Source organism: Chiloscyllium plagiosum, chromosome 41, assembly GCF_004010195.1.
Source record: "Chiloscyllium plagiosum isolate BGI_BamShark_2017 chromosome 41, ASM401019v2, whole genome shotgun sequence".
NCBI classification, from domain to species: domain Eukaryota; kingdom Metazoa; phylum Chordata; class Chondrichthyes; order Orectolobiformes; family Hemiscylliidae; genus Chiloscyllium; species Chiloscyllium plagiosum.
In genome coordinates, this window is record NC_057750.1 from 13,393,035 (window position 1) to 13,404,619 (window position 11,585).

The 11,585-nt window shown below is 50.4% G+C and overlaps 1 protein-coding gene across 1 annotated transcript in view; it reads right to left on the reverse strand.

Moving 5' to 3' along the window:
* Nucleotides 1–10,945, reverse strand: part of LOC122542708 (sprouty-related, EVH1 domain-containing protein 1-like) — a 28,375-nt gene extending 17,430 nt beyond the window's left edge. The window contains exons 1-2 of the mRNA XM_043680688.1: nt 10,881–10,945; nt 9,973–10,093 (exon numbers count right to left, since the gene is read on the reverse strand). Coding sequence (XP_043536623.1) covers nt 9,973–10,093; nt 10,881–10,945 — 186 coding nt within the window. The remainder of the gene's footprint in view (nt 1–9,972; nt 10,094–10,880) is intronic.
* Between the last annotated feature and the right edge of the window lie 640 nt (nt 10,946–11,585).

An 11,585-nucleotide genomic window follows, 5' to 3' on the forward strand; every position in this document is an offset into this window, starting at 1 on the left:
GAAAAGTCAGAAACCGTGAGGGAGAGAGAGAAAAAAACTATGAGGGGGGGGAAGAGGCAAAGAGAAAAATGAGCGGGAGAAAATGAAGGAGAGATCCAGATTCAAAGAGAAGGTGAGGACGAGATCTGGAAAGAAAGAAAGAGAGAGATATTGGGTGAGAGAGTATCAGGGAGAAGTCCAGAGAGTGTGAAGGAACAAGGGGGTGATCCAGAGAGAGAGAAAGAGAGACTGGGGTAAGAGAAAAAGTCAGCAAGGAGGGAGGGAATAAATGACTGAACCAGAGGATAGTTACAACACAGGAGGCCATTCTGCCCATTGTTGCCTGTGCAAGTTCACCTATCCTCACTTTGCTGACTTCATCCCATAGCTCAGCAAATTAGAATCGTAGCTGAAAATGTGTTGCTGGAAAAGCGCAGCAGGTCAGGCAGCATCCAAGGAGCAGGAGAATCGACGTTTCGGGCATAAGCCCTTCTTCAGGAATGACCGAAACGTCGATTCTCCTGTTCCTTGGATGCTGCCTGACCTGCTGTGCTTTTCCAGCAACACATTTTCAGCTCTGATCTCCAGCATCTGCAGTCCTCACTTTCTCCTCAAATTAGAATCATAGCCTGGATGGAAAATATAGGGAAGAGAGTACTGCGGAGGGAATGGAGTAAATAAACATAGATGTTGGGACAGAGGTACAGAGAACAGTTCAGAGAGTGTGGCTGCTAAATCAGCCCAGCGAGAGGGAGAGAGAGTTAACCATCTCAGCAGGGAAGGATAAGGCTATAGGAGGGAGAGATACAACAGTCAGGGTAGACTGATAGAGTCCCTGATGGGACTGGGGAAGATTCGTGATGGAAATGAGAGAGATTCCTGATGGGACTGGGAGAGATTTCAGAGGAAGTGGTAGAGGCAGGTGCAACTATAACATTTAAAAGACATTTGGACTGGCATGTGGGTAGGAAAGGTTTAGAGGGATATGGGCCAAACACAGGCAAATGGAACTAGCCTGTTCAGCATGGACAAGTTGGGCTAAAGGGCCTATTTCTGTGTGACTCTATGCTCCTTGTAATTTTATACAAATTGTCTCAATCACGTTCCATCTCAGTCTCCTCTGTTCCAATGAAAACACTCCCAATCTATCCGATCTCTCCTCATCACTGGAACTCTCCAGCCAAGGCACCATCCAAAATCGCAATAGTTTAGCGCAAACCCATGGAGAATGTGCAAAAGCTATAGGTAAATCCACAGACCCCATCTCTGTAACCCCTCATTTCCCAGGGCTAACCCACCCAGCCTGCACATCCCCGGACACTATGGGTAATTTAGCAAAGCCAATCCACCCTAACACACTCATCTTTGGATTGCGGGAAGAAACCCATGAAGACATGGGGAGAATGTGCAAACTCCACACAGACAGTCAGCCGAGGCTGGAATTGACCCGGGGTACCTCTCCCCCTCCGTCCCTCCCTATCCGCTCCTTCTCTCCCTCTCTCTCCCTCCCCCCCCTCCTCTCACTGCCTCTCTCCCCCCGTCTCCTCTCTCTCCCTTTCTCTCTCTGTCTCTCACTCTCCCCCTCCATTATCTTCTCTCTCTCTCCCCCTCTCTCCCCCTCTCTCTGTTTTTCTCTCACTCTCTCTCTCTCTCTCTCCCCGCCCCACCCCTCCCTCCTTCTGAGCCATTATGCTGCCCTGATTCTTGTAAGTCATCTCTGGCCCTTCTAAACTCCAGAGGATACAGGCCCAGCCGGTCTGGCCCTTTCACATAAGGTAATCTGCTCATCCCAGAAATGTAGGAAACCTTCCAACGCAATAACAACCTTCCGTAAGGACTGACCACTGTCAATGGATACCTTTCAGGCTGCGGGAGGGTTTGTTGTGGAGTTCCCCAGGGGTCAGTTTTGGGACCCTCGCTTTTCCTGATGGGTAAAAATGGCCTGGATCTTGGTGTGCAGGGGACAACTCCAGATTTTGTGGATGACACTAAACCTGGAGGAATTGTCAACTGCGAGGGGGGCAGTGTGGGAACTACAAAAGGACAGTGTCAAGTTGGTGGGGTGGGCGGGGAGGGGTCAGATGAGGTTCGATGCTGAGAGGTGTGAGGTGATGGACTTTGGCTGGAGGAACATTGAAAGACAATGTAAAGTAAGGGGGTACAATTCTGAAGGGGGTGCAGGAGCAGTGGGACCTGGGTGTACGTGTGCACAGACCATTGTAGGTGACAGGACAGGTAGACAGAGAGCAGTTAATGACATATACAGCGTTCTCAGTTTTATTAACAAGGGTATAGAGTCCAAGGTGATGTTGAACCTGTACAAGACCCTCGTCAAACTTCAGCTGGAGTATTGTATCCTATTGGGTGCGCCACACGAGAGGACAGGTGTGGACGTGTTTGGAGACAGTGCAGAAGCGATTAACGAGAACGGTTCCAGGAATGAGAAGCTTCAGGGATCAGGAGAGACGGAAGAGATTGGGAGCGTTCTCCAGGGAGAGGAGGAGGCGGAGAGGGAGATCTGATGGAGGTTTTCAAAACCACGAGTGGACGAGATTGGGAGAAGCTTTTTCTGCTCGTAACAGGATCAAGATCGAGAGGGGCACAGATTTAAAGTGGTGCGCTGGAGAAGCAGAGGAAAGAGTTTTTCACACAGTGAGGAGTTAAGGTGAGGAATGCACAAAGGTGGTAGAGGTGGGTCCAATTGAGGCGTTCAAACGGGAATTGGATGGCATCCTGGATACAAACATTGTGCAGGTAATTGTGGAAAATGTAGGAGATTGGCACTATGGGCTAGAACCGGTGCAAGCAAAATGGGCCAAACGGCCTCACTCTGCACAGTACCAATTCTTCAGTAGGGTTTGATACTGCAAAACTGGTCTCCCCATTGCTCTGTAGAACTGAAGCATTATCTCCCTCCTGTTGCATTCAATCCCCCTCACAATAAAATATACCTCTCAGTGTTATTTCATGTCCAGGTGTCTGTAACAGGAGCCAGGTGCATCAGTACTTTGACCCCACCAGCACTAAACTTCTCATGTAAAGCCTTCTCTACCACCCTCGATCATGACGGAAAAGCAAAATTTTTAGAAGTTCATTCACTGGCTCGGCCAACATTTACTGCCCACATCCGAATTGCCAGACAGTCTGGAGTCACATGCCGGCCAGACTGGGTGAGGATGGCAGTTACCTTCCCTGAAGGACATTAGTGAACCAGGTGGGGTTTTCCAACAATCAACAATGGATTCACGAGACTCTTAATTCCAGATATTTACTGAATTCAAATTTTGCCATCCGCCGGAGCGGGATTCGAACCCAGGGCCTTCTATTTTTTTAGCTTTACTTGCTGCATTCTCTGTCAGCATGTCCTCTCTCCGCTCTCCACCCCACCCTAGTGGGACTGTCTGTTCTCCCCAGTCTGGCAGTTAGACACGCCATTGCTATGCCATCCTCACAGTCCGATCGCTTAACCTGAACTCCCAACATCCTTCCCCCACCTACACACTTCACAGCAACTCTGATAAAGAGTCATCTCGACTCACAGCGTTAGCTCGCTCTCTGTCCACGGATGCTGCCTGACCGTCTGGGATTGCCAGCGTTTAGTGCTCCCTGTAGAACATCCGGACTGGCTCTCTGGATAACCAGTCCTGCGATAATACCACTGGGACCGTCACCTCTCCCTCACAAAACCCTAAAGGGAACAACAATTTACACTGCAGGAGAAGCGGGTGCTGATTGGTTGACAAGAGGGGGTCTGATTAGTCAAGGGATTTCCCGTTTGATCGCATTTTCTGATAATGCCCACACGTTCCCCCACTCCTGCCCCATCCCCCCCCCCGCCCACATCGTAAACTCTCAGTCGCCTGGAATTTGGCCGACAGTATTCCGATGGAACATAACGGTCAGCTCCAGCAATCAGCTGATACTGACTGACCTTCCGTCCCTCATGGGTACGGTACACAGAGTGACGCCACAGCTCCCCAGCCGGAAAGGGGAATAACCAGAAAATTCACAGGAAACGGGAGCAGGACTCGTCCGTTTGGGTCCTCTGTCCTGCTCGGCTGGTTAATGTGATCGGGGCTGATACCAGGTTGCATTTTCCCAGCCCCCTCCCCGTCTCCCTCGATACCCTGAGAACCACAAAAATCTTCCTTTCTCTCCCTTAAATATATTCAACGATGGAGTAGCCGGAACACTCCGAGGTACAGAATCCTGAAGAGAATCATAGAATCTCTACAGTGTGGAAACAGGCCCTTCAGCCCAACAAGTCCACACCGACCCTCTGAAGGGTCACCCACCCAGGCCCATTCCTATATTTACCCCTGACTAATGCACCACACTGACCCTCTGAAGAGTATCCCACCCAGATCCATTCCCCTATTTTACATTTACCCCTGACTAATGCACCTAACCTATCCATCCCTGAACACTATGGGCCAATTTAGCACCTAACCTGCACATCTCTGGATTGTGGGAGGAAACCGGAGCACCCGGAGGAAACCCACGCAGACACGGGGAGAATGTGCAAACTCCACACAGACAGTTGCCCGAGGCTGGGATCGAACCCGGGTCCCTGGTGTTGTGAGGCAGCAGTGTTGGTAGGTATGGAATGTTTGAGTTATATAGGAAGGCTGGATAGGCTGGGACTTCTTTCACTGGAGTGTAGGAGGTTGAGAGGTGATCCTGATAGAATTTCATACAATATTGAGGGATATGGATAGAGTTAATGGTCGTTGTTTTTTCCCTGGGATGGGGCATTTCAAGACGAATTGGCATATTTTTAAGGTGAGAGGAAAGAGGTTTAAAAAGACATGAGGGGCAATTATTTTACACAGAGGATGGCCCATGTGTAGAATGAACTTCCAGAGGGAGAGGTGGATGTGGGTACAATTACAGTGTTTAAAAGATATTTGGATAAGTACATGAACGGGAAAGGGTTGGAGGGATATGGCAGGCAGGGGGGGCTAGTTTTGTCTGGGATTACGTCGGCATGGACGTTTTGGACTGAAGAGTCTGTTTCCGTGCCGTACGACTCTGACCCCTTTTGAGGGGAGAAATCTCTCCACGTTCCAAGTCCGAAATCGTCAGCCCTATCTCGATCCCTTGTTGACTCCCAGTGGCTGTGAGTCGGCCCTCAACTCTTTCACCCCGACAATGTCCTGTCATTGCTCACAGCCGCGTTAATGAGCCAACAGTACAAGTGGTAACCTCCAGTTATGCAGCATCTCACAAGGTAAAACATTCCCAGGCCCCTCACAAAAGCAATGGTCAAACACCATCGGACTCTGCAAGGATGCATTGAGGCGGGGGATCAAGAGCTGTGGTGAAAGTTGGGTTTGGAGGGGGGGGGGGTTTGGAGGAGGGATGAGACTCACAAGGATCTACAGCAGAGAATAAGACCCTTCAGCCCATTGAGTCTGTGCTGGTCAAAACCAACCATCTAAGAAGGTGGAGGCTTTGGAGGGGGTGCAGTAGAGGCCTGTCAGGATGCTGCCTGGATTAGAGGACATGAGGAGAGGCTGGAAAAACTCAAGTTGTTTTCTCTGGAGTGGCGGTGGCTGAGGGGAGTCTTGAAAGAAGACTGAAAGGGACACTTTCATGTCCGCCACAAATTCACCTGCACCTCCACACACATCATTTACTGCATCTGCTGCACCCGATGTGGCCTCCTCTATATTGGGGAGACAGGCCGCCTACTTGAGGAACGTTTCAGAGAACACCTCTGGGACACCCGGATCAACCAACCCAACCACCCCGTGGCTCAACGTTTCAACTCCCCCTCCCACTCCACCAAGGACATGCAGGTCCTTGGACTCCTCCATCGCCAGACCATAGCAACACGATGGCTGGAGGAAGAGTGCCTCATCTTCCACCTAGGAACCCTCCAACCACAAGGGATGAACTCAGGTTTCTCCAGTTTCCTCATTTCCCCTCCCCCCACCTTGTCTCAGTCCCAACCCTCGAACTCAGCACCACATTCTTAACCTGCAATCTTCTTCCTGACCTCTCGGCCCCCACCCGGGCCTATCACCCTCACCTTAACCTCCTTCCACCTATCGCATTTCCAACACCCCTTCCCCAAGTCCCTCCTCCCTACGTTTTATCTTAGCCTGCTTGGCACACTCTCCTCATTCCTGAAGAAGGGCTCATGCCTGAAACGTTGATTCTCCTGTTCCTTGGATGCTGCCTGACCTGCTGCACTTTTCCAGCAACACATTTTCAGCTCTGATCTCCAGCATCTGCAGACCTCACTTTCTCCTTGACAGAAGTCTATACAATTATGAGATGCACAGATAGGGTTGACAGTCATTATCTTTTCCCCAGAGTTGAAATGTTTAATACTGGGGGAGGGAGGGACAGTATTTTAAGTTGAGGGGGGGAAACGTTCAAAGGAGATGTGAGGGGCAAGTTATTTACACAGAGGATGGCAGGCGCCTGGAACTCACTGTCAGGGGTGGTGGTTTAGGCTGATACAAAAGGGACGTTTAAGGGACTTTTAAATAAACGCATGAACATGCAAGAAAGGGAGGGATATGGACCAAGGGCAGGCAGAAGGGATTAGTTTAACTTGGCGCCATGTTCAGCACAGCATTATGGGCCGAAGGGCCTGCTCCTGTGCTGCACTGTTCTGAGTTCTAACCATTTTAACTGCGTTTTTCCAGCACAAGGCCCATCTAAATACTGCTTAAATGGAATGAGGGTCTCTGTCTCTACCACCTTGACAGGCAGTGGGTTAGAGAAGTTAAGGGGGGAAATTCTTAAGCTCAAGTGAAAGTGAGGACTACAGGTGCTGGAGATCAGAGAGTGGCGCTGGAAAAGCGCAGCAGGTCAGGCAGCATCCGAGGAGCAGGAGAATCGACGTCTCGGGCAAAAGCCCTTCATCGGGAATTCCTGATGTAGGGCTTTTGCCCGAGACGTCGATTCTCCTGCTTCTTAAGCTGAGGACCTGGACGGGCAAAGGGACAATTAAAACTTCCTCCCAGAGCTAGAGTGACATGTAATGGAGGTCTGTCCCCCTCCCCCCCACCCCCCAACCTCCCCCACCCACCTACCCCCACACTTCCTCACTTCCATTACAAGAGAGCCAATGCTCATGTACAGCCACCCCAACCTCATTGTGAGTAATATCAGGTTAGCCCTGCAGGAGGAGGGTGGGGGGAGGGTGTAAAGGTAGAACCAATTCTGAGGCAATGTAAGGTTTCCAGCGATTTGTCTGTGTGCGTCTGCCTGCAATTAATATTTATTTTTGGAAAACAGATACCGTTGGTAAAGATACCAGGATCCATGGGAGGGAGTAATAGTCTGGTTGCTATGTGCAATGAGATAGTAACCGTGCTCAGACCGAACATGTTTATTTTGTTGCTAGACTGAGGTGCTGAAGTACTCCCCGACTCCTCAAGTCTCTTAAAAAAAACCGCCTCAACAAGGCCACACAAACCCTACGGCAGCTGCACACGATGCAGATGTGATTCCCCACAAAGTCAAATAGCCTGCCGTCTCTCCTCTAAAGACGTCGTGAAGCGTCGATGTTCCGAACTGGAGCAAAACTCATTCCTACTGGGGATGATGGTCCACTGGAACAGACTGAGATGAGTAAGCAGTGACAACTTTTCCTTTTCCTCTGACACCTTAACCCTTTCCCTCACCACGTTCTAACCAGAAGCAGGCCTCGCCTTCCCTCCAATAGGGTGGCGACATTGCCGTGGGCGGCGGGGGGGGGGGGGTATCATAGTGGGACGTGAGGAGTCGGATCTTGCTTTTTATTCACACGTGGGATGTGGGTCTCGCTGGCTGGGCCCAGCATTTACTGCTGATTCCCCCATCGCCCTGGAGGAGGCAGTGGTGAGCTTGAGCCAAGAATCATCCAAACGCCCAATGGGCGGGCGATGGCCTAGTGGCGTTATCGCTGGACTGTTCATCCAGAGATCCAGGTAACGTTCCGGGGTCCCGGGGTTGAATTCAAGTGGTGGAATTTGGATTCAAAAAGAAACATTTGGAATTAAGTGTCTAATGATGATCCACTGACAATGGTCAGAAAAACCCATTGGTTCACTGACGCGTTTCAGGGAAGCAAAGTGCTATTCATACCTGGTCTGGACTACATGTGCCTCCAGACTCAGAGCAACATGGTTAGATTAGATTAGATTACAGTGTGGAAACAGGCCCTTTGGCCCAACAAGTCCACACCGACCCGCCGAAGCGAAACCCACCCATACCCCTACATCTACCCCTTACCTAACACTACGGGCAATTTAGTATGGCCAATTCACCTGACCCTGCACATCTTTGGACTGTGGGAGGAAACCGGAGCACCCGGAGGAAACCCACACAGACATGGGGAGAACGTGCAAACTCCACACAGTCAGTCGCCTGAGGCGGGAATTGAACCCGGGTCTCTGGCGCTGTGAGGAAGCAGTGCTAACCACTGTGCCACCGTGCCGCCCACTGGTTGACTCTGGGCAATTAGGGATGGGCAATAAATGCTGCAAGGCCTTCATCCCATGAATGAATTTCAAAACATCCCCTCCAGAAGAACAAGGGCAGCAAATACATGGGAACACCACCCCCTGCGAGTTCCCCTCCAAGCCACCCACCACCCTGACTTGGAAACATATCGCCGTTCCTTCACTGCTGTGTATTTAAGAGCAAGGAACAAGCTGAAGGCATTTGGTCCTTTATGTCTGCTCGCCCATTCATTAAGATCGTGGCTGATCTGATTTTAACCTCGAATCTACATTCCTGCATATTCCCCAATGACCTTTCATTCCACCCCCCCCCCCCCCTCCCCCCGCCACCCATTTGGGATCTATCTCCCACTACCTTAATAATGTTTAAAGATTTTGCATCCACTGCCTATTGAGGAAGGGAATTCCACAGCCCCTCTGAGAGAGAAAATGTTTCCACATCTCTGTTTTAAATGGGCACCCCTTATTTTTGAACTCTGACCCCTGGTTCTTGAGTCTCCCACAAGAACATCAAACGTTATGGTGCAGTACAGGCCCTTCAGCCCTCGATGTTGCACTAACCTGTGAAACCAATCTGAAGCCTAGCTATCCTACACTATTCTATTCTCGTCCATATGCCTATCCAATGACCATTTAAATGCCCTTAACGTTGGCGAGTCTATTACTGTTGCAGGCAGGCCGTTCCACGCCCCTACTCCTCTCTGAGTAAAGAAACTACCTCTGACATCTGTCCTATATCTATCCCCCCTCAATTTAAAGCTATGTCCCCTTGTGCTAGCCATCACCATCTGAGAATAAAGGCTCTCACAGTCCACCCTATCTAACCCTCTGATTATCTCATATGTCTCAATTAAGTCGCCTCTCAAACGATAACAGCCTCAAGTCCCTCAGCCTTTCCTCGTAAGGCCTTCCTTCCATACCAGGCAAATTCCTGGTAAATCTCCTCTGCACCCTTTCCAAAGCTTCCACATCCTTGCTATAATGCGGTGACCAGAACTGTACACCAGAGTTCTGTACAGCTGCAATATGACCTCACAACGGAATGTCCTTTCCACAACAACCCAGCCAGCCCCCCTCAGGATCTTATCTGTCTCAAGTAAGTCATCTCTTACTCTTCTAGACCATAAGGTAATTCACTCAATCCAGGAATTGGTCAAGGAAACCTTGTCTGAATTACTTCCAATGCATTAACATCCTTCTGTAAGCCCAATGACCAATACACAGTACTCCGCATGTGATCTCACCTGTATAACTGCAGCATAACCTCCCTTCCTTTGCATTGCAACAAACCATCGCATTCTATGAGCTTTCCTGATGACTTGCTGTACCTTCGACCTGACCTCCTCCAACTCTAGGATCCCCAGATCCCTCTGCATCTCACAGCTCTGCAGCCTCTCACTGTTTGACAATTTCCTGTCAAGAAGGTCAAGTTCATGCTGCTGCTGGGTCTGAATCTTGGAAGCTCCTCCCTCTGAGCACCGTGAGTGTCCCTACACCACATGCACTGCAGCAATTCCAGACGGAAGCTCACCAGCCGCACATCTTCTACATCCTCCCTCACATCACACACGGTCCGGCGAGATACGTGCGCAGCAGCGGCTCCCAGAAACGGTAACCAGGCGTCGTCATGCGACCTGGGGTTGCCTGAGCACCTGCGGGGCCGGGCAGTGTAAAAGTGATTCACTGCCTTCTCAAGGGCAACTAGGGACGGGCAATAAATGGCACACAGGCATACAATGTGCACCACCCTTGAGCAATCCTGCATCCCAGTTATAACTGAGATTGCTGTCAGGATAGATCTTAGAAACAGAGAACATATGAGTCGGCCCATTCGGCCCTTCCAGCCTGTTCGGCCATTCAATATGATTATGGTTGATCATTGACATCAATGCCCTAATCCCACCCACCCCCCATATCCCTTCATCCCATTAGCCACTACAGCTATATCTATCTCCTTATTGAAAACACAATGATTTGGCCTCAACCACTGTCTGTGGTAGTGAATCCCACAGGCTCCCCACTCTCTGGGTGAAGACATTTCTCCTCATCTCAGTCCTAAAAGGTTTACCCCTTGTCCTTAAACTATGACCTCTGGTTCCAGACTCCCCCCACCATCGGGAACATCCTTCCAGTATCTATCCTGTGTAGCCCCTGTTAGAATTTTATAGGTTTCTCTGAGAATCCCCCTCATCCTTCCAAGCTCCAGTGAGTACAATCCCAACCAACTCAACCTCTCCTCACACGTCAGCGCTGCCATCCCAGGATTCGGTCTGGTAAACATTCACTGTATTCCCTCCATAGCAGGAACATCCTTCCTCAGATGAGGAGACCAGAACTGCACACAGTACTCCAGGTGTGGCCTCACCAAGGCCCTGTGTAATTGCAGTGAGCCATCCCTGCTCCTGGACTCAGATCCTCTCGCTAAGTAGGCCAACATACCGTGTGCCTTCTCTGCCGCCTGCTGCACCTGCACGCACTTGGTGGGCCTGTGTAACAATGACCATGAGACTAGCTTTCTATTGGGTTTTGAACTCTCTGTTCCCTAAGATCTTAACTATTACTTTCAGCGACTGGTGCACGATGGGTCCCAGGTCTCATTGAACATTCCCCCCTCTCAGCCACTCAGATAACAATCTGCCTTCCTACTTTTGTGACCTGCAGGTATGGTCAATGGAAGCCTCGGAATATCAATACAATTCGGCTGACAGCGTGCCCCCGCTCTCTCCGGTGTCTGCTAGGGAGAAACCGCTCAGAGGTGTGACCCAGAGCGTCCACATCTTCAGGCTGATATAATCATGTTAGCAGGCTCCCCAAACAGAGACATCAGCTGATGTACAAATCCCACCCTCTGCCAACTGCAGGGGTCTCGGTTCCAACTAGCTCTTCCCCTTGGCACCATGGGCGAAACCCCCATCTCAAAACTGGAAACCCCTTGGGTTCAGGGCCCAATGCAAAGATTCAAACACCAAGTGCAGTCTGTCTCCCCTCCACCCCTGCTGGGGCTGCGCTGAGGGTCCCACTGTAACCATTTGTTGCTCTCCCTCCATCACCTGAACATTCTCCCTCAGATAAGAAAACCAAAAGTGCACACAATACTCCAGGTGTGGTCTAACCAAGGCCCTGTGTAATTGCAGTGAGACATCC